At 42.4% G+C, this 23,498-nt stretch overlaps 1 protein-coding gene across 1 annotated transcript in view; it reads left to right on the top strand.

Annotated features, from left to right (window-relative positions):
* Nucleotides 1-23,498, top strand: part of DRC11 (dynein regulatory complex subunit 11) — a 160,847-nt gene that overhangs the window by 21,116 nt on the left and 116,233 nt on the right. The window contains exons 5-6 of the mRNA XM_084830199.1: nt 306-377; nt 21,456-21,661. Coding sequence (XP_084686325.1) covers nt 306-377; nt 21,456-21,661 — 278 coding nt within the window. The remainder of the gene's footprint in view (nt 1-305; nt 378-21,455; nt 21,662-23,498) is intronic.

The following is a 23,498-nucleotide window of genomic DNA, read 5'->3' as shown; positions in this document are numbered from 1 at the left end:
CACACTGCTGTCTAAAATTATATGAAATGAGAGATAGATACTGAAGGATTAAAATGTAAATGGGATAAAATATGTATAGAAGCTTCAAATGAATTCACAGAATATCACCTCCAAATTATTCTGTACTGCAAACTGAGCAGGAAAGATTGAGACCACTGCCAAAAAACCCAGATGCTAACCCGTTAATGATCAGTTGCTAGATTTGTACAGTCTGTTTTTCCTTCTGTTTGTTTTTCCCCCCTGTTGTTGTAGAAGAACTTGTAAAAAGGGCAATTAAACTCATTAGGTTTGTATTTAAAATCCAGTTTTGGCGTGGACACTCACAGTGGAAGAAAACTCTGCAACTTAGAGAAGAAGAAATGATATTTCTAGGGATGGTGAGTCTTCATATACCTTTTGGGTTTTGGGTTTTAAATAACATTAAATAACATCACCATTTTACATAATATAAAATGAAAGTGTTCCAAAACGTAGTATTATAAAGGTCACCTGTTAACAAAAACAAATCCCTGCATCAAAACAGACATATGAAACATGTTGATAACACTTATACTGTACACCTGATCCAAATGAGAAAGAAAATAGAGGTACACAAAGTGGCAATATGGGTGGTGGTGAGAGAGGAGGATCTAAAGACAGCATACTGGTGCTTCTACTAACGGGAGAGGCAGCAGGAAGTCAACTGCACATTTGTCCCCTCAGTCACAGCGGTGGTGGCTGTGTATGATCTTGAGCTCCTCACCCACACCACTTTTGGATATGAATATCTTAAATCCCTTTTTGTTATTTTTAACATCTTTCACAAGCCCAAGGTCATTCTGAACTTTAGCTGTCCTGCTAGTCTCCCTACAAGCTTTGACTACTTGTTTGCACTTGTCCTTGGTGATTTGCCCCTCCTTCCAGATTTTTTGGCTATGTTCAGAGTACGAGGAAGAACAAGGTAATGGCAGATCCACTGCATGGAGAAGATAATGGTTAGCAGGTGACAAAGAGAAGGGGTAACTACTCAACTCCTCCTTTGCCTCACTCTTCTGCCACAAGGAAGCTATGACCTGGCAAAATGGATCAAATGATGAAGGGAAGGAGTTGCAGCCTAAGATAGGTAAAAAGCTGGTACAGGAGCACCTAGCCACATGAAGGGAATTCAAGTCTTCAGGGCTAGATGAATCACATCCTAGGGTACTAAAGGAACTTGCAAATGTAATCTCAGAGCTTTGTCATTTTTGAAAATTTGGAGAGAACAGGTGAACTTCCACAAGGCTGGAGGTAGGCAAATGTTGAGCCCATCTTCAAAAAGAGAGGGGGGGGGGGGAGAGGATCCAAGCTACTACCAACCAGTCTGCTTGATACCTGGAAAGGTTCTAGAACAGATCATTAAGCAGACAAACTGAGCATTTAGAAAAGAAGCCTGTCATGGGTTTCTGAAGAACAAGTCATGCTAGACTAATCTTAACTTCTTTTTTATAGGGTTCCTAGATATTCTTGTTGGCAAGCTGGTAAAAGTGGGCTAGATGCTGCTGCTATTAGGTGGTTTTGTAGCTGGTTGATGGACCATACTCAAAGAATGCTTATCAATGGCTCCTGATCAGCCTGAAGAGAAATGACATGAGGTGCTGCAGGATTCTGTCCTGGGCCCAGTGTTGTTCAGAACCTTTATAAATGACTTGGGTGAAGGAATAGAGGAGATGCTCCTTCAATTTGCAGATAACACCAAACTGGGGGATACTTGGGAAGATATCTAAGCGAATACCTTAGAAGATAGAAAAAGGATTCAGGATTATCTTGACCAGATGTACAACTGGGCCAACATAACAAATTGAATTTCAACAGAAATAGATGTAAAATTCTGTAGCTAGGCCGGAAATATCAGATAAATAAAGACAGGATGGGTGATACCTCCTGGCTTGACAGTAGTACTTGTGAAAAAGTTTTAGGGGTTTTAGTAGACTACAAGCTAAGCATGAGTCAGTTGGGCAATGCCAGAGATAAAACAGCTAATGCAATTCTAGGCTGCATCAACAGAAGTATAATATCCAGATCATGAGAATAAATGATTCTCTATTCTATTCTGCTTTGTTTAGACCTCACATTGAGTACTGTGACCATTCTGGGCACCACAGTTTCTCAAGAAAAATCTTGAGAAACTAGAACGTGTCCAGGGGTGGGTGACAAAGATGGTGAGGGCCCTGGAGACAGAGTCTTGTGAGGAAAGGTTGAAGGAGTTGGGTATGTTTAGTCTGGAGAAGAGACATTTAAGAAGTGATATGATAGCTATCTTCAGCTATTTGAAAGCCTGTCACATAGATGATGGAGCAAATTTATTTTCTGATGTTCCAGAGGGTAGGACCCAAACCAACAGGTTCAAATTACATAAAAGGTGATTTTGCCTAAACAGTAGGAAGAACCTCCTGACAATATGAGCTGTTCAACAATGTAACAGACTGCCACAGAAGGTGGTGGATTCTCCTCCTTTAGAGCTTAAGCACAGGCTGGATGGCCACTGATCAAAACTGCTGTAATAGTAGATTTCTTGCATCAGGAGGGGGTTAGATTACCTTTGAAGTCCTTCCAACTCTTATGATTCTGTGACAAGTCACTTTCTGAATTGTCTGCTTTGTCTGTAAAATCACCATGGCCATGGGTCTCTTTGAGGTCGTAGTATAGCTTCTCGTAGGTCCGTAACATTGTTCAGAAGGCAGCAACGAAATCCATCCCAAAGAAAAAGAAATGCAAGAAAGCAAAGTGGCTGTCTGAGGAGGATTTACAAGTAGCTGAGGAAAGAAGGAAAGCGAAAAGCAAGGGAGAAAGGGGAAGATATATCCAGCTGAATGCAGAGTTCCAGAGAATAGCAAGGAGAGACAAGAAGGCCTTCTTAAATGAACAATGCAAAGAAATCGAGAAAAGCAATAGAATGGGAAAGACCAGAGATCTCTTCAAGAAAATCGGAGATCTCAAGGGAACATTTTGTGCAAAGACGGGCATGATAAAGGACAAAGAAGGCCGGGACCTAACAGAAGCAGATGAGATTAAGAAGAGGTGGAAAGAATACACAGAAGAACTATACAGGAAAGATCTGAATGTCCCTGATAGCCATGATAGTGTAGTCACTGAACTTGAGCCGGACATCCTCGAGAGTGAAGTCAAGTGGGCCTTAGGAAGCATTACTAACAACAAAGCTAGCGGAGATGACAGTATTCCAGCTGAGCTATTTAAAATCCTAAAAGATGATGCTGTTAAAGTGCTGCACTCAATATGCCAACAAATTTGGAACACACAGCAGTGGCCACAAGACTGGAAAAGGTCAGTTTACATTCCAATTCCAAAGAAGGGCAATGCCAAAGAGTGTTCAAACTACCATACAGTTGCGCTCATTTCACATGCCAGCAAGGTTATGCTCGAAATCCTACAAGCTAGGCTTCAGCAGTATGTGACGCAAGAACTACCGGAAGTACAAGCGGGGTTTTGAAGAGGCAGAGGAACTAGAGATCCAATCGCCAACATTCGCTGGATCATGGAAAAAGCAAGAGAATTCCAGAACAACGTCTATTTCTGCTTCATTGACTATGCTAAAGCCTTTGATTGTGTGGATCACAACAAACTGTGGCAAATTCTGAAAGACATGGGAGTACCAGACCACCTTACCTGTCTCCTGAGAAACCTGTACGAGGGACAAGAAGCAACAGTAAGAACCGGACATGGAACAACCGATTGGTTCCAAATTGGGAAAGGAGTACGACAAGGCTGTATATTGTCGCCCTGCTCATTTAATTTATATGCAGAGTACATCATGAGAAACACGGGGTTGGATGAATCACAGGTTGGAATTAAGATTGCCGGGAGAATTCTCAACAACCTCAGATACGCAGACGATACCACCCTAATGGCAGAAAGCGAAGAGGATCTCAAGAGCCTCTTGTTGAGGGTGAAAGTGGAGAGTGCAACCGCTGGTTTGAAACTCAACATTAAAAAAACTGAATGAATATGAAGTTGAGCACGCTCCGGGAGAAAGCGGAGGATGGGAAGGCTATGGTCCATGGGGTCACGAAGAGTCGGACACAACTGATCAACAACAACATAGCTTCTCTTAACTTGAACTGATTAGCTTACCAGCGCCATGATGTTGGTGTTGCTACCAGCCTGCTTTGTTAATGGCCACTGTAACTTTGTTGTCTTTGTTGCAACAGACTGGCATGGCTGCCCCATGGACATTTTAATATGGACAACAGTCTTAAAAGACCCTGTTCAAAATGTATGCATGTGCTGCAGTCAGGGCTCTACAAGTAGCCATGATTAGAAAAGCTGAGTAGCACTGATACGCTTTTCTGTGAAGAGCAGAGACTGGAATGAGCTAAATCCAAATCCTTTGTCCTGAACAGCCTCCAAGACGGCTACTTGTGCAGGCTTCAGCTAGTAGACCAGGCAGGGCACACACATGTACGCAACTCTTGGTGTGCACAATTCATTATCTAGGTAAGAACATTTACTCCGAAGTCTGTTTCTGCACATGTATGGAGCCAAGCTGGATCAGTTCTTTATCGTGTTTTATCTTTAAAGTTGTTTGTGAGCAAAGTTCCAACAATGTATTTCAGATATATGAAAAAGTGGTGTACATTTCTGTTATCTTTAACTGCCATGCTAGGATGACACAGCATATTTAGTTCAACATGGTATCTATCAACAGAAGCTAGCCATGTGCATCAAAAGGTATCTGTTGTTGTTGTTGTTGTTGTTGTTGAAACTAGCCTTTCAATAGTTACAGTATGCTGCCTCTGAAAACAGGTGTTGCACTCATCTAATTTTGCAGCAACCATTTATGCTATCTGTTATCACAAATTTCTGAGGCAACGAATGCCATACGTTATTCTTCCCCAACCTGGTGCCCCCCAAATGTTTTGGACTGCAAGTCTCATCAGCTGCAGCTAGTATGGGTAAGGGCCAGGGTTGATGGAAGTTGTCCAAAACATCTGGAGGGCACCATGTTGGGGAAGGCTGTCATAGTATTTCTGAAGAAGGATGTTTGTTTGCTTTCTTGGTTCAGTAGCCTGAGCTAGGCTTCTAGTATTTACTTACAAGTTTGTATATTTTTGGTCACCCTTTGAATTTACTTTTTGGAAGTGTTTTTTGTTTCATGAATCTATGGGGTCTATTCATTACTCATCTTATTTTCTGTTTGGGTGTTGTCAGCTTCAGTCCTGTCCATATTTTGGAAGCAAAATGTTACATTGTATTTTAAGGTTTTAATTTTTGTGAAACACCCAGAAAGCTTTGGCTATTGGCCAGTAGTGAAATAATAATAATAATAATTTATCCTAAAAGAATTTAAGATCTTTAAGACTGGATGTTTCTAGGCCTCCAAATTTTAGTTTAAAAGCTGCTAAGCAACTTTTTCAGTTTGTACTGATAATTTTTATTTATCTGTAAACTTGTGAGTTGCCTTTCAGCCCAAATATGGCTCCCAAGGAGACTTAAAGCTAAAACTTTTTTAAATAGTTAAAACTTAAAAACAGTGCCAACAAGCAGAAATTGAGCGATGGTCAGAATCTTAAAAACAAAGTGCAGAATAATGTGATTTAAAAATACTAAAAAGCCCTAAGGAACAGAAAGGTTTTAGGAGCCTGCCTAAAACTGAACAGAGAAGGGGTCAGCCTTGCTTCCTTTGGGGGAGAGTTCCACAGGCAGGGTGCTGCCACAGAGAAGGCCCTATTTCACCAAATTTGTTGTTGCTGCTGTTGCAGCAGCAAAAAGAGTAGGAAGTTTGTTGCTAGATTTTGACGACTAATCGCAACGGTGGTTTTAAAAGGCCAAATGTAGCTTTAAAGCCTTGGTTTAAAGCTAAAATTTGCCTTTTTAGGCCACTGTCGTGGTTTACTGCCAAAGTTAGTTGTAAAATTGCAAGTTGTTTTGGTGCTGCAGCCAAAATTTGGCAACAGCAGCTGGGAGCAGCCCCTGTGGGGTTGAAATTGGCCCCCAGAGCACCCAAAGTTGCCCACCCCTGCTGTAGTCTATATGCCACCAATACTTCCAGGGCACCACTGACTTCTTGAGGAAACTACCATAGGAAAATACCAACCTAGCTACCATGGCTCTTTACACCAGCATCCTCCACAAAGGTAGATACAAACCATCAAGAATATCATCCCTGATAGTGCTACAGCACATCTGGTCACCAGATCATACCATTTTGTACTGACTTTAGATTAGTGGGGAACATCAGATCCAACAGCACTGCTATGGACACTCACATGGTTCCACAGTATGCCAACATCTTCATGGCTGACTTAGAACAATGCTTTCTCAACTCCTGTCCCTCAAACCAGTGCCTGAGAGGTACAGGTGACATCTTTGTCATCAGGTCCCATGGGCAGGAGGCTCTTGAGATATTCCACCAGGATTTCAATAGTTCTCCACTATCAACATGTGCCTAGAATAATTCACGCAGCAGGTTTACTCTCTGGATATGAGTACAACAACACAATGGACATATAAGCACCATCTTATGTTGGAATCCTAATAACTGCTACACATAGCTAACATGTTCTAGCCTTCATCCACAACACACCATAAGACTCCTTGTCCACCATCAATCCCTGTGATACGACTGTATCTGTTTCAACTTGCTGCTCCTTTGTCAGGGTAAAATATTAACATAATTGTCACGAAAACATATTTTTTTATTTCATTTCCATCTAACCTCACTACTACTATTTGTTCCTGATGCAATGAATATGAACTTGAGCACGCTCCGGGAGAGAGCGCAGGCAGGAAGGCCTGGCGTGCTATGGTCCATGGGGTCATGAAGAGTCGGACACGACTGAACAACAACAACAAATACTTTCTCTTGTAATGCCAATTGAAATGAGAGAGAAAAAGAGACTGCTTCTTCCCCTTTCTCACCATTCACCATGGGTAGGGATAGGGACCAAACTGTCTCTAGTGAAGGCTTTCTTCCTGAAGCTGAATATTTGCAGGAGGAAGACCTGACTGCAGAGGAGTTGGAATTCTTGATGTATGACTCTGCTGCCCCTAATAGCTTCGGCCACAGAGTTCATCTTTTGTAGTGCTACCCAGCAAGGTTTTCTTGCTACTGTTGCTGCTGTCATTACAGGGCCTTCAGCAAACCCAGGGAAAATAGCTCCCCCCAGCCCTGAATTGTGCTTCTAGCCAGCATTGGATGTAACTCTCACTTGAGACTGGGTGGCTCCTCATGTAGGCCATATGAAATGCAGCTCCTGACTGATCTCTTGCTGGTTGAGGAGGCTAAGAACGATGGTTAGAAGCACATGATGTTAAAGTTCTCTGGTCTCCCTGCTGCTGCTGTTTTTCTATAGTCTGCCTAATAAATATAGAACACCTAATTAAAGTAAATGGCACCTTCAATTACAAATTTCAAGTAGTAATTAGAATCCTATCCCAAAACCTTGCTGACAGTAACACAGGCATGGTATTGTACTCTTACAAAAACTATCTTCACATTGAGAGGTTGCTGTAGTGTGTTCTCTAGCAGCTTACTATTTTCATATCACTTTTAGAGTGTACTTAAATATAGCTTTTTCATGTGAAAGGACATCATTTGACCATAAATAAGTATTCATTCTGTCTCCTCTAATGTGTATTTCATATAATATATGCTCATTTAATTATATGGCTTGAATAATATATTTTATATACTATTGTGTTTCAGCTAGTTAGGAAAGTTTGTCTCTCTGTAGGATGGCTCTTATTATAAATAATATAAACTGTAGCTAAAGAAATAATTAGATTGCTTATAGCAAAACTTCAAGCTCTTTAAATAAGTAGAGTGTGAATATTCTTTAGCTTCTGCAAACAGGACAATAAGATAGCTAAGGGGTGTCAAAAGTCTGTTTGATTAAGCATACATCTAAAAATGCCATTTTGGCCTTATTTATATTCTTCATTTCTTTCTGGAGTTCCTTGTTGTGTGCATGATCTCATTAATCTAAACTTCATCTCATTCGCGTGCTTTATATACTCTAGCTTCACCTTTGTTTATATATGTGCGTGTGTACGCGTGTGTGTTGCTTTCTTATTTCACAATAAAGCAGAATGCCTTAAAATGCTTGTGCCAGATAAACTGGTTGTTCTCTCAAAGAGCTACCTTTTATCTTAAATAACAGAGTCTTGTGGCACCTTAACAGGCTAATAAATCTATTCTGGCTTATGTTTTTGTTGACACTATCCACTTCATTAGATGGATGCATCTGATGAAATGGACGGTGTCTACAAAAGTTTATGTCAGAATAAATTCATTAGTCTTTAAGGGTGCAATCCTATGCATGTTTAGACAGAAAAGAGTCCTACAACTCCCAGCATGCCCCAGCCAGCCATGCTGGCTGGGGCATGCTGGGAGTTGTAGGACTTTTTTTCCATCTAAACATGCATAGGATTGCGCCCTAAGGCTCCACAAGACTCTTCGTTGTTTTTCCTGCAACAGTCTAACATGGCTACCTCTCTGGAAACCTTTTATGTTTCAGCTCTAAACTAGGATGACTACTCATCCTAGTTAAGCATAATCCTAATTAAGCATTATCATCCTCTCTAATAAGGAACTCCCACGGTTGAGTGCCTATCAGTTAGGATGCAAAACAGGGACACCCTCAAATAAGGTAGTGGTTTTAATATACTTGAGGGACTCGCTAAGTATGCAGAAGTATGTAAATCTGTAAATTAAACTAAAAGAAAAATGGCCCCATGAGTTTCCAGGACCTTTGGAATGTTGAGGGCATAGACTCTGCCATAGAAAAAAGACAATACTAATTGTTTAGAGAGGGAATTTCGAGGTTCACATTGAACCCCATCTCTCTCTGGGTGGACATGCTGCTGCCCAGTAACAGATGTGCTAAAATTTGCATTTCTCTATTGTTTTTATAGAAAGTTTTCACATCCAGCCTAGAGAAGAAAAAACAACTGAATAAAGGAAGTGGAAGTTGGACAGACTGCGTGGGTCTAGAAATTAAGTCTGTGGTTGAGAGCAGTTTATTTATTTATTTACTACATTTCTATACTGCCCAATAGCCAAAGCTCTCTGGGCGGTTCACAACAGTTGAACCATGTAATGTTGAAGTGTCCATTAAAAAAAGGAAAATTGAGGCGAGGAAGGGTTTTTTCCACAGCTTTTATTATCCTGGAAATAAGTATTAGAAGGGTGATAGATGCATGCAATGAGGTTAAAAACACTCACCAGCTCCAATCGTAAGCCATTTATCACTATGTAGCACAGTGGCACAAGGATGGAAAAGTAAGTAGGTGTCCTCCACAAGCCCCCCAAAGCTCTCCAAGGCTTCTGTTAAAGGCCAGCAAACGTTAGGGGCTGAGGATACACTGCAGTATTTTGTTGTAGAGCCCAGTTGTTCCCTCTACTACCAAACTTGGATGACTTGGTGCCTATTAGTTTGGATGTGACACTGGGCTATCTAAAAATAAAGTAGGGGTTTCTTCATACTCAGGGGGTACCCCAGGTACACTGAAATATATTAGATGTAACTTAAGAAGTTTTTCAAATCCCCAAATGGCCTCACAAGGACCTATGCTGAATGACTTCTGCTACCTACAAGATGTTATGGTCAATGAGCTATGGAATGTTGAGGGTGTCAGTTGGGGGGAATGAAAATGGATGGTGAAGAAGTGGCCTGCCTGAGCAGCTAAACATATAGTTTCCTGGAGTTGGGAATTAGGATTGGGGGGATGCATGTCATGAGTTTTAAAAATCCTATATCGAGCAGCAGGTTTCAGGAGGGGAGAAGGAAAAGGGCACGTTTTCCCTTTCCACTCCCCTGAAATCAGGCTGGCTGGAGCCCTGAGGAGACATTGCAACATTTTGTTGTTGGTACTCGTTCTTATTGATAGTAATAAGTAATATACATTTATATAGTGCTTTAGACTGTTCAAAGCGTATCGTATACATTATTATGTTGAAGCAACCCTGTAAGGGAAGAGAAAAATGTCTTTCATGCCACCCTAATGAGTCATGGCAGAGTTGCGATTCAAACTGGGGACTTTCTGGTTTGTAGTTCAGTCACTTAACTACTATGTACGCTAGCTATGTTACAGTGATAATCATAAAGGTGGTTTTGCCTTGCTTTACTAGTAATACAATGAAAGCAGTTTAACGGTAATTGAATTGGTAAAAGACACTCCATTCTTTTTAGATTATGCATTTTTGGAAAGTGACAGCAGTCCATGTGTAGGTACAGATTTCCTCAAATGGATCAGTTGGACTAAGTCTGCAAGAAAATCCTGCCAAAGAAAACAAGCCACCCTCTATCAGTAGGGCAACACATCTGGAAGTGCATGTATTACCTTATTGGGATGTTTATGTGGTAGTCCATCTTGAGCACCCATAAGTGCCTCTCACAATTCCCTTGAATGAGGGAATTAGATTTAGGGAACGTAATTTGGCATTATGCCCCAAAGAAACACACTCAAAACAATTTCCAGGTAACTTCATAAGTTAATAAAAATATTTAATTGAAGAAAAGGCTATCCTCCCACTTAATATTGCAGCGGATATATATTTATTACAGTATTGGGCATCCTATATGTGCAGTTGTAGCTCCAAGGTAGTTTTGTTAGCCTGCAGATTTCAAAGGCCAATACTGGGTGGTTGTTTTCTACTATTTATCAGATAAGCTCTTCATTTCAAACAGTATCAGATTGCCAGTGACCATCATGCATGGACTAGACAAATGCCCATTTTCTTTAAACAAAAATGGAATTTCTGTGAAAAACAAAAGAACAAAACATAGAATAACTATTCGAACATACTTGTGACTGATGGGCTGGAAAGGATTCTTTTGTAGACTAATGTCCATTTTTCCCTATCAATTTGAACAACGGGTTAAGACAAAGCCCATCAAACATTAGATAAGCATTTTAAGTTAATGGGCCATATAGTCCTATCATTTGATAAACACAAGGAGCTCATATTGCAGTCTATTTTTACAGTAACATCAATTATTAATAGGCATATTATTGCTGACAGAGGAACTAGCTAAATATGTGAATTTCGTTATCCAGTTTTGGGTCATTAACTATAGAAAGCTTATAAACATAATGGTTTCTATTCACATAGGAAGCCTTCATTAAGATGTATTATTCTACTGCTGATTATTCTACTGCTGATCGTATACTACTAAGTATGCAATCTACATCTGATATGTGTAGATTTGTTTTCAAATGAGTTCTTGGGGCAAGTTCACAGATTTGAATTTTGCACAAATTTGAATTTTTTACAACCAGAAAAAATTCTTTAACATGGCAACATGAAGCAACTCCGAAGCAAAAGTTCTATATGAAATGCTTGATGTTTGAGGAAAGATATAACAGGGTGTATCAGTAACTGATCGTATACACAGATGCTTGTAGGCGTTCTAGAGGTTGGGGCATAATCAAACAAGGTTAAGAAGAAGATGAAGAATTCAGTTCTAGGATAATAACTTCCTTTTCAAATTCACTCATGCACCAATAGACATGGAAATCTTAAATTAAAGCACCTGCCTTAATTTCCATGCCTCCTCATATTCCTTTCGTCTTTCAGCCCTAGTCATCTTCCTCTGTAGAATGAAGGCAACACTGATCAGTGGGATATAGTTTTGATAAGATGTATTTTTAAATTCTAAACCTTTAATTAAGGCAACATAAACAGGGTCAAATATCTAAGGTTTTTTGAGGTTCTTTAAAACCACAATAATAGTTGTTCTGGTAGAACATATACTGCAGATTTGGAAAGTTCAAGAGGATGCCAGGTTAATGAGTTGTGTCAAGCAAGCTATAAAAGGCAAGAAAGCTTCCTTCAGAAAATGGAAGTCTTGCTCAAATCAGGAGAACAGAAAGGAATACAAACCCCAGACAAACTCTGGCAAAGCAATGTAAGCTGATAAGGTAAGAGAAAAAATAATTTGAAGAGCATATTGCAGAAATAAGGTAACAATAAGCATTTCTTTAAATACATCAAAAGCAAGAAACCAGCCATGGAACTGAATCAAACAGAATTGACAAGAGAATTTATTGAGCTTATGAAGACATTTAAAATTAACAAGTCACCATGTTCAGATGACATCCATTGTAGAGGTCTTAAAGAATTCAAATATGAAATTGCTGATCTCTGAGTTCTTTCAGAGTGTCAACAAAGATGTGGATAGGGTGATCCAATAGATATTGTATACATGGACTTTCAAAAAGCTTTTGGCAAGAAGTCCTTCACCTTGTGAGATCCCACCCCAGCTCAGGTTCACCACAGAAGCGCGGCCCTTGTTCCCCCCCCGGACCCACACTCGGGCTGCCCACAAGCTCGGCGAGTTGCCCAGACTCCCCGCAATCTTGTCCGGTGAGCACTTGCCATTTTCCCACCTTTCTCTGCGCAAAAAGGAAGGTTTTTTTTAAATGTGCATATTTAAATATGCATAGTTTGGGGCCAGGAAAGCTTAATATGCACAATATTAAATAGGTGCATTTTTAAAACTTCCTTTTTGCGCAGACAGCAAAGGTGGGAAAATGGCGGGTGCTCACCGGACCGATTGCGGTGAGTCCAGGAGGGCACGAGTGGGGGGCGAGTGGGCGTGAGTGGGGGGCAAGTGAGGACTGTGTCTTGGTGGGCACAGTCCAGGTGTTGCAGGTGGGGAGGGCAACGGACTCCAGACCCAGGGAGGCACCTGTGACATCCCTGGAGTTGACCTGCTGAGTAGGCCTGGGAGTCATGGAATAAGAGCAGGGTGAGCAACCTTTTCATCCCCAATGGCTGCATATAGTGGTAGACAGTGGGTTGGGGAGTTGCATGCCAGTGGGCAGGGCCATGCTCCCCCTTTCTCCTCTGTTGTGTGCGCACGCATGTGCGCGCACACACACAGGGGCAGGGGAAGTCACAAGTTGGGATCATGTGTACCTCTCTACTGCCCAGCTGATTAGTGTTGGGAACAGCTGAGGAGCACAACATTCAGTGAGCTCCTCAGCTATGCCCAGCACTAATCAGCTGGGTAAAGGCAAGGTGGGGAGGCACATGATGGAGTTGTAGCAATCCCATCACACCCCTGCCTGATGCCCAGCTGATTAGCACTGGAAACAGCTGAAGAACACACTGATGGTTTCTTTCAGCTGTTCCAATCAGCTGGACATCAGGGAATGGGGAGGCAAATCAGCTGGGGAGCACAGAGACTAAGGGCTGTGGGTTGTCTTTATGTGGATTAGAGGATGGGTCATTTTATGGATTAGTAACTGGTTAAAAAACAGGGTTAGGAGTAAATTGACAGTTCCCACAATGGAAGGATGTAACTAGTGGGGTCCCCCAAGAATGTGTATTGGGGCCAGTGCTAGTTAACATAATAAAAAATGATATGGAATTAAGGCCAACGATACCTAATTATTCAGTGTGGTGCAAATCCAAGCAGACTTTGAAGAGCTCCAAAACGATCTTTCCAAACTGGATGAATGGGTAACAAAATGGCAAATGAGGTTAAATGTATGTAAGTTTAAAGCAATATACATTGGACTAAAAAAAATAACTTCACAAATACACTGCTGGGATCTGGACTTGGAGTGACTGGCCAGGATAGAGACCTTGTGGGCATGGTGAATAGCTCAATGAAAACATCAACTGGATGTATGGCAGCTGTGAAAAAAAGCAGTTGAAAATTAAAATTGATGGTTAATGCAACCTCCATGTTCAGAGGCAGAATATCACTGAATACTATCATCTCAGGGGCGACTGCAAGAAAGGGTTATTATCCTTCAAGCAGTGCTTGTTGACCTTCCAGAGGCATCTGACCAGGCTCTTTAGGGAGTAGGATGCTGCATTAAGTGGACTAGGTATGGGGCAACGAATCAAAGCAGGTATGAGTGAATATGTTTGAAGTTTCACACAAATGGATTGGAGAAGGAAGAGGTGGGGGCCTATATTTGTAAATATGCCTGTATAATATTAAGCCAGCATATATCCATTATGCTGATGTAGGGTCACGGGGTGTCAGGTCTCCAAGATCCTCCTCCATCAGAGATACTTAGAACAAATCATAAAGCTCTCCAACCAGTGTAAAGTAAGCATAGGATTGTGCTGTTCATTTTCTCTTCTCTTGAAAGGTAGTAATAAAAGCAGCAAGAAAGCTGAGCTTTTGCTCCCTATGCTGGTTTATGAGTACTTGACTTGTTCTTGGGTGAAGCTATTAAAATAATGAGAAACTTCAGTAGTTTTTTTTGTTGTTAAAGTATTTTACACTGTGTATGTAAACATATCCCACCCCTGGAAGTGGATTTCCTTGCAGATTCCTACCAGCTGCAGTGCCAGGAAAAAATTGACTTAAGCTGTACACATAAAATTAAGCAAAAAATTAGAACCAATACCCTTCTAATTAAAAAGAACCAATGGGAAGTTCTTTGGAAAATTCAATTAAAAAACCTTTGGTTCCCTTTGGATGTGGATAAAAGCTGCATTTGTTAAACAGCAGTCTTCTCACCTGCCTCCATAAAGCATCCCATAACCCCACACTTAAAGCATTTTTCTGTATTGCAATATTGGTAATTTACACTCAGCATTTACCCATTGTGTGCCTATAGGTTTTTTTGTTTTTCAAGCAACAGGGTTTTTTTTCTTGATGTCAACCAAATTAAATTAAGACTAAGAATAAATCAACCAGGCATTGTTGACGTGCATGCTTAGCTGTGTTAGTACAGGCAGTTTACCACAGTGGAAATGATGAGTAGAGGAAATTTCCTGCCTCCCAGCTGAGCAGAGCAGAGGAAGCTGCTCCAGCTGGTCCAGGGACTGCAAAAGCAAGCAAACTGCCAGCGAGCGAGCGAACAGGGGGAGCGAACAGGAGTTGGCCAGGGGAGTTGCAGTGGTAGAAGGGACAAAGGAGACAGAGGCAAAGAGGTAAGTGGGCTGCAGGAAGCCCAGGGGGCTTTCCTCTTTCCTTCTGAGTGGCCGTGAGCAAACCAGGTGCTCCTGAGAGCTCCAACTGAATTGGGTGTGTGTGGCCTGAGTACTCCCAGCAGCTGCGTGGGCAGGAAGCTCCAAGCAAGCTCCCATAGAGCGAGCGAACTGGGGGAGCAAACAGGAGTTGGCCAGCGGAGTTCAGCAGGGGAGGTCAAGGGGGAGGCCCCTAACATTTTTTAAAAAACATTTAAAAAAAATATTTTTCTTGTAACACACGCTTCCACACCAGTGGGACTCTGCTTTTAACCTCTAGTGAGTAGAGGAGCAGGCACAGGCTAGTCTGGAACAATCAGAAAGCTAGACACAAATAGGGAAAAGAGGCTGTGGAAGGACAAGACTCTCCAGTGGTGGTGACCTGCAAGGTGTGTGCAATGTTTGTTTTCTTGCCCAAGAACAACATGGCCTACACCTGCAACAAGTACAAGTTGATCACGCTGCTGGAAGAAAAAGTAAGAGGACTGGAGGGGCGACTGTCAACCCTCCAGGGAATAAGACAACAAGAAGAGTTGTTGGACCGAACGGTGGAACTACAGCAGCAAAGTGAAGACCAGAAGCTTGAAGAGCAATGGCAAGCTGAGGCAGAAGAGGAAACACTGAGGTGAGGAAAAATGAAGTAGAGGATACTCCTTGGAAAAGGGTGACAGTTAGGAGCAGAAGAACTAGAAGCCACTCTACACCAGTGGAAGCAGTGCAGCTATGGAACCGTTTCCAGGTACTTGAGGATGAGACTGAGGACAGCCTGCAAAGCAAGAATTACAGGGGAACCTGCATGAGAGCGAGCAAGAGGCTGAAGGTCAGTCAAGCAGAGGTGATGAAACCCAGGCCTACAGCTACAAGAAGAGAAGAGTAGTAGTAGTGGGAGACTCCTTGCTGCGTGGGATTGAAACCCAAGTATGTTGCGAAGACCCATGGACTCGCCAGGTATGTTGTCTCCCGGGAGGATGTATTAGAGACGTGACTAAAAGGTTGCCCACACTCATAAAGCCCACTGACAGGTATCCCTTCTCATCCATGTGGGAACAAATGATACCGTCAAGTGGAGCTATGAAGAAATCACATCAGACGTTGAAGCTCTGGGAAGGAAACTCAAGAACTTTGGGGCCCAGACAGTTTTCTCAACCATCCTTCCAGTAGTTAGAAGAGGGATAGAAAGGGAAAGAAAAATACTCTGGGTGAATAGTGGCTGCAAAGGTGGTGGTGACGAGAGACATTTGGATTCTGGGACCACGGGTTATACTTCCTGGAAGATGGACTGTTGGCAAGAGATGGGTTGCACCCCACAAAGGCTGGGAAGAATGTGTTTGGCCACAGCATGAAGAACTTCATCAGGAGGGCTTTAAACTGAATCCTACAGGGAAGGGAGATGTAATGTTGGGGTAACAATGGATGAAGGCTAATGCACCGCAACGGAGAGAACAGCTCTAATAGCACCCAATAATAGTCTTCAGACACATGTAGGAAGAAAGCCAGACTATGAAGCACATCATCTTCGATGTCTATATACTAATGCTCACAGTATGGGAAACAAACAGAATGAACTTGAATTATGACTTGATAGGTGTAACTGAGACTTGGTGGGATGACTCTCATGACTGGAATACAGCAATTGAAGGATATAACTTGTTCCAAAAGAACAGGAGGAACAGAACGGGAGGTGGGGTTGCACTATATGTGAAAAATACATATCTCTGCACAGAAATACAGGAGGATGAGCTTGGTAGCCCCATCGAGAGCATCTGGATCAAAATAACTGGAGCAAAGAATAAAAGGAACCTGGTGGTCGGAGTCTACTACCGGCCACCCAATCAAGGAGAAGATGAGGATGAAACTTTTGAAAAGCAACTAGCCAATGTTTCAAGGAAGCATGATGTAGTAGTAATGGGGGACTTCAATTTCTTCGATATTTATTGGGAGACAAATTCTGCAAAACATGGCCCCTCCAGGAAATTCCTGACTTGTGTGGCGGATAACTTCCTCCTACAGAAAGTAGAGGAAGGAACTAGAGGATCGGCTATCCTTGACTTGATCCTAACCAACAGAGATGACTTAGTGGGTAAAGTAGCAGTTACAGGAACCCTGGGGAAAGCGACCATGTTATACTTGAGTTCTTGGTTCTAAGGGAAGCAAAAGCCGAGTGTAGTCAGATGCGTACCTTGGAATTTAGGAAAGCTGATTTTAATAAATTGAGAACACTGATAAGTAAGGTCCCATGGCAAGGGACTCTAAGGAGAAAAGGAGTCCAAGATGGGTGGGAGCTTTTAAAAAGGAAATTCTCAAGGCACAATTAGAAACAATTCCAACAAGAAGAAAAGGTGAAAAACAACAGAAGAAGTCAATGTTGCTCCACAAAAAGCATAGAGATTACCTGAAAACAAAAAAGGCCATATATAGGAAGTGGAAGGAAGGCCAAGCAACAAAGGAAGAGTACAGGCAGGTAGCACAGAATTGCAAGGATGGCGTCAGGAAGGCTAAAGCAGGGAATGAGCTGAGGTTAGCAAGGGATGCTAAAAGCAACAAAAAGGCTTTCTTCAGCTACGTGCATAGTAAAAGACAGAGGAAAGGCATGGTGGTTCAGCTATTAAATAAGGATGGCAAAATGATAACATGACAACGAAAGGCAGAGGTGCTCAATTCCTACTTTGGCATAGTCTTCTCCCAAAAGAGGGTCTATGACCCCCCTGGGAAAGGCGAAGTACAGGCAGAAGGGGCAGGATTGCAGCTTGAGATCGATAGGCATATGGTCAAGGAACACCTAATTACTTTGAATGAGTTCAAATCTCCAGGGCCAGATGAACTCCACCCTAGAGTAATAAAGGAACTGGCAGAAGAACTCTCAGACCCACTCTCTATTCTCTTTGAGAAATCATGGTGGACGGGTGAAGTGCCAGATGACTGGAGGAGGGCTAACGTCCCTATCTTCAAAAAGGGTAAAATGGAGTAACCTGGGAACTACAGACCAGTCAGTCCGACATCAATCGCTGGGAAAATTCTGGAGCAGATTCTAAAGCAATCCATCTGTAAGCACCTTGAAAACAATGCAGAGATTTCTCGAAGCCAACATGGATCTGTCAAGAACAAATCCTGCCAGACGAATCTCATCTCATTTTTTGATCAGGTAACCTCCCTTGTGGACTGTGGGAATGCTGTGGACAAAATATACCTCGACTTCAGTGAAGCTTTTGACAAAGTGCCCCATGATATCCTGCTGAGCAAACTAGCTCAAAGTGGGCTAGATGAAACAACGATCCGGTGGATCCACAGTTGGCTACAGAATCAGACTCAAAGAGTGTTTATCAATGGGATCTTCTCCAACTGGGGAGAGGTAACCAGCGGGGTACTGCAGAGCTCAGTCCTGGGCCCAGTGCTCTTCAACATTTGTATTAATGACTAGGAGGAGGAGGTGCAGGGAATGCTGATCAAATTTGTAGATGACACAGAATTGGGCAGGACAGCTAATACTCTGGAAGACAGAAACAAAATTCAAAGTGGTTTTGATAGACTGGAGCGCTGGGCAGAAAACAACAGAATGACATTTAATAGGGATAAATGCCAAGTTCTGCACCTAGGAAAAAGGAACCCAATGCACAGTTACAAGATGGGGGATACGTGGCTCAACAACACTACAAGCGAGAAGGATCTTGGAATTGTTGTCCATCACAAGCTGCATGTGAGCCAACAATGCGATCTGGCTGCAAAAAGGCAAATGCTCTTTTGGGCTGCATTAATAGAAGCATAGCTTCCAAATCCCAGAAAGTAGTAGGTCCCCTCTACTCATAACTGGTTAGGCCTCATCTGGAGTGCTGTGTCCAGTTCTGGGCACCATACTTCAAGAAGGATGCAGGCAAACTGGAGAGGGTTCAGAGGAGGGTAACAAAGATGATCCAGGGACTGGAAACAAAGCCCTCTGAAGAGAGACTGAAAGAACTGGGCATGTTTAGCCTTGAGAAGAGAAGACTGAGGGGAGATATGATAGCGCTCTCTAAGTACTTGAAAGGTTGTCACAGAGAGGAAGGCCAGGATCTCTTCTCGATCATCCCAGAGTGCAGGACACGGAAGAATGGGCTCAAGTGACAGGAAGCCAGATTCCGGCTGAACGTCAGGAAAAACTTCCTGACTGTTAGAGCAATACGACCATGGAACCAATTCCCTAGGGAGGTAGTGGGCTCTCCCACACTGGAGGCATTCAAGACGAGGCTGGACAGCCATCTGTCAGGGATGCTCTGACTTGGATTCCTGCATTGAGCAAGGGGTAGACTCGATGGCCTTGTAGGCCCCTTCCAACCCTACTATTCTATGATTCTAATACTGGTCCCATTTTAGTCAACACTGAAAGATCCAGTTGTAGTTGTAAAGATCCTAGTGAACCACTAGTAAATATTAGTATGGATTGAAGGAAAGGGAGAAATATACATGTCTCATAAGCACCTTTGAAAAACCCTTTCCTCGTGAGATTTACTGAATTCATTTATGTAATGAAAATACATATTTTACCTAATGTTAATATACATAACATCTACACTGATCAGAAAATCTTCCATAGTAGTCTGTTAGTTAACTCAGATAACTTCAGGTGCTCTCCAGCTGCTAGCAAAGATTACCATAAATTTTCTTCCCATAAGTTGTCTTCTCAGATCAAAACAAGAGGCTATTATCTGTCACACATCTAACATAGTGGTCCAGTTCGCACTATTGCCGCAGCCACTGTAAATCTCATGAGATTTACTGAATTCATTTATGTAATGAAAATATATACATTACCTGATGTTAATATACATAACATCTACACTGATCAGAAAATCTTCCATAATAGTCTGTTAGTTAACTCAGATAACTTCAGGTGCTCTCCAGCTGCTAGCAAAGATTACCATAAATTGTCTTCCCATAAGTTGTATTCTCAGATCATAACAAGAGGCTATTATCTGTCACACATCTAACATAGTGGTCCACTTTGCACTATTGCCGCAGCCACTGTGGATTGCGGCATGTGCCAGCAGCCATTTTGAATATTTAAGCCACAGCGTCCAAACCCGGTGTGGTAGGTTGTTGGTGTGGTTAACAAACCACCCACAACCCTTAACCCACAGTGGTCTGTAGTGATCATGTGACCCAGGTCAGTGTTGAGCAAGGAATGCGATGTGCCACCTCATATAGCTGAGCATATGAAGCTATTTTATACTGAGTCAGCCATTGGTCCATCTAGCTCAGCATTGTCTATTCTGATTGGCAGCAGCTTTCTAAAATCTCAAGTAGAGATCTTTCCTAGCCTTGAACTAGGGGTGGACGAAAGTCACTTACCTGTCCTCGAAGATTTCCCGCAGTGGGGGGGAGGCGCTTCGTTGCTCCCCCCGCAAAGTTCAGGCCGGGGGGGGGAGGCTTCCCGCCTCGCCCGGCCGAAATTCAGGCCGGGGGGGAGGCTTCCCACCTCGCCCGGCCGAAATTCAGGCCGGGGAGGAGGTGCCTCGCCTCGCCCGGCCGCAAACTAAACAGTTAAAAAAACAAAACAAAACGCCCCCGTGGTAGGCTACGTGACGATTAACATAGCCTATCACGGCTAGATCTGCAAAGTCAGCCGTGATAGGCTACGTAAATCGCCACGTAGCCTATCACGGGTGACTTAAAAAAAAAAACGCGTACGCAAATGGCGGCCGCCATAGGGAGCCGCCATTCGCGTTCCTTATTTGGTCGCTGTAGTCTATGTAAATCTTTACGTAGACTACAGCAACCAAATAAGGAATGCGAATGGCGGCTCCCTATGGGGGCCGCCATTTGCGTACGCGCTTTTTTTTTTTTTAAGTCACCCGTGATAGGCTACGTGGCGATTTACGTAGCCTATCACGGCTGACTTTGCAGATCTAGCCGTGATAGGCTACGTTAATCGTCACGTAGCCTATCACGGGGGTGTTTTTGTTTTTTTTTCTTTTATTGCCATGGCGGCGGCGGCAGCCGGTCGAAAGATCGGCTGCCGCCCCCACCCCTGACGAAGACCCGACGAACCGCTGGCCGGACCCGCCGCCGGGAGGGACATTCGGCAATGGTAAGTCCCGTCCCGGGCAGGGGGCGGGAGGGTGCAGAGAATTTCTCCCCGAAACTTGTTCGGGGGGCCGAACACATTGGCGCTCGGCCCCCCGAAGTTTCGGGGAGAAATTCTCCGCCATCCCTACCTTGAACTAGAGATACCTGTGATTGAACTTGGACATGCTTTTCTATGTAGAAATCATGTCTTCTACTACTGAGTTGTAGGCCTTGCTATATATCAATTATCAAGTGGAGTGGAGGAAATGGAAAGAGCTATTTTGCAGCAACACTGTAAGTACATATGGTCTGTCATCAAAACCAAGGCAAAGAAAATGGCTATATTAATGCCAACTGTGAAAGATCAGTTCAGAATGAATGTGTACATTCAGACAAAGCTGAAATACTAACCTCTAATGTTAGTACTGGAATAAAACTGTTAATACAAACCAGGAGCAAGACATAGTACTGATACTGATTAGTATTCCTACTTCTTCTTTAGAATCCACCGCCTCACTTCCAAAGACCTAGTGCTTCATTGCTGCGTGCCCAGAAGGTGGATAGTCTAAGGTGTGAAATTCAGGAGAAACATGAGTCAGACTTCCAGAAAGCACTAGTAAGCATCAAAGAGCGCGTGAAAGAAATTGAAGGCCCTGACATCAAAGAAAGTCTCCAGGATCAGATCCGCCAATGGTTCATTGAATGCCGGTGAGGAACTAGATATATGTGAACCCACAGCTACCACCTCAGCCTGCAGGTTGACTGAGCTAGCTGGCCACTTGGCTGCCCAGTCTCAGTATCTTCCTGGGGGATAGGGTTGTTATTCACCCAGAACTATCCTCTAGTGGACCACCACCACAACTTGCAGTACCATAAGCTAAGTTATGCAATTTGCAGCCAAAATTTGTGTAAATCATGCAAATTGCACCCCAGAATTTGTGCACATTTCTGTTTATGTAAATTTTTTAAAAACCAGAAAAACTTCTGGGATATCGGGAAAAGCCCTACAGCTCAGCCCACAAATGCAAGCCAACTTGGGTGCTCACTGGGAGTCCGTCGAGCCCCAAAAGGGCCAGATTCCCCAGCAACAGACATCCCTAATCTGAACTGGTTCAGAATTGGTTCAAAGTGGCTGTAGTTCACTAGATATGAAGCATTTTGAACACTTTAACTACACTCTTAACAAAACTTCAACAAAACACTACCACATCATATCTGCTAATTTGTTGATGTTGTTTTTGTCATTGTCGTTGTTATAGCAGAAAGCATAAACATGCTTTTAATTAGGTATTTGCTATTTCAGCATGTACTAAGTTTAAACATAAAAGGAAGCATCTGTATCTTAGTTGCAGCCGTCAGCCTTCATCAATCCTGAATAGCTTAGCATTATTAAGATGTTTCCATTATACCTAAAACATCCAAATGTTCTGTAGAATTTCAGCGTTCAAATGTATCTGAAGAGGAATCTAAGCATGAATTCAGTAAACATGGACTTTAGTGAGAGTGACAGAATATACAATGAAGGCTGTACTACATCTTGTGGCCTCTGGCTAGAACATATTAGTCTGCATTTCATGAAGGATTTATGTGTTTCTGAAGTGCCCTGGGAAACTCTGAACTGGCATTGCTGACCTAATAACAGAAGATCTAAGCAGTAGTAACGTTCATGTACACATTATGCATTATTTTGACAAATGTAGATTAATTTTGTAGCAATAAATATCCTTTTAGACTAGGTTTAATTGTATGGTGAGACGAGTGTATTGTCAACATACTTTTTTGAGGTTTCTGTGGAAAGCAAGAGAATTCAGATGGGGAAAGGAAGTGGAGGATGGAGATGAAAGATTGCTTTCTGTAACAAAAGATAAAAGCATACTGCTTGCATATTGATGTGAATTCTGAATTACCTTTCACATTCCCTAGACATTATTGTCTTTGAAGGTAAACATAATATTTAGTAGAACATCAGATTCTATTAATACATAGTTCAGAGAGCTTAGCTATAGTTTTCTTTTACTAAATATTGTTTCTTCTAGGAAAGAATCCTTCCCACTACTATAGGCTGACAGTTGTGAAACAATAACAAATTTACTGTTTTTACTTTAATGGTAATAAGATATATATTTTAATGTTGTTTTGAGTTTTTATGAATAAGTGTGAAATCAGTGGTGGAGTTCCTGGGAAGCATATAGGGTGTTTCTCATTGCTGTTACTGCTCAGTAACAGCAGACAATCTTCCCTGATAGACAGCTTGTCCACCACTATCAATACACAGACATAGGGAAAATTGAATGTGTTGCAGGGTATGTTCTCAGTTCATATGGATTGTTAGGTCCAATAGGCCTGGCTAGCAAGCCTGGTGTCAGTGGTCAGCATGATGAAGCGCCTGTCAAGACTTCTAGACTGGCTGTGGGCCCACTACTGACCAGAGAAAGAAAGAAGAGAGAAGTTACCCTTTGCCACTCCCCCAGTATAGCCAGCTGGCACCCTTGCAGCCAATATATCTCAGATAGCTGGAAATCCCTCCCATTGAGAAAACTCTCCA

Source organism: Heloderma suspectum, chromosome 1 (genome assembly GCF_057233095.1).
Source record: "Heloderma suspectum isolate Gila_16-S chromosome 1, 16-S_ref, whole genome shotgun sequence".
NCBI lineage: Eukaryota > Metazoa > Chordata > Lepidosauria > Squamata > Helodermatidae > Heloderma > Heloderma suspectum.
The sequence above is the reverse complement of the archived record's forward strand: the minus strand, read 5'-3'. Positions and strand labels throughout refer to the sequence as shown.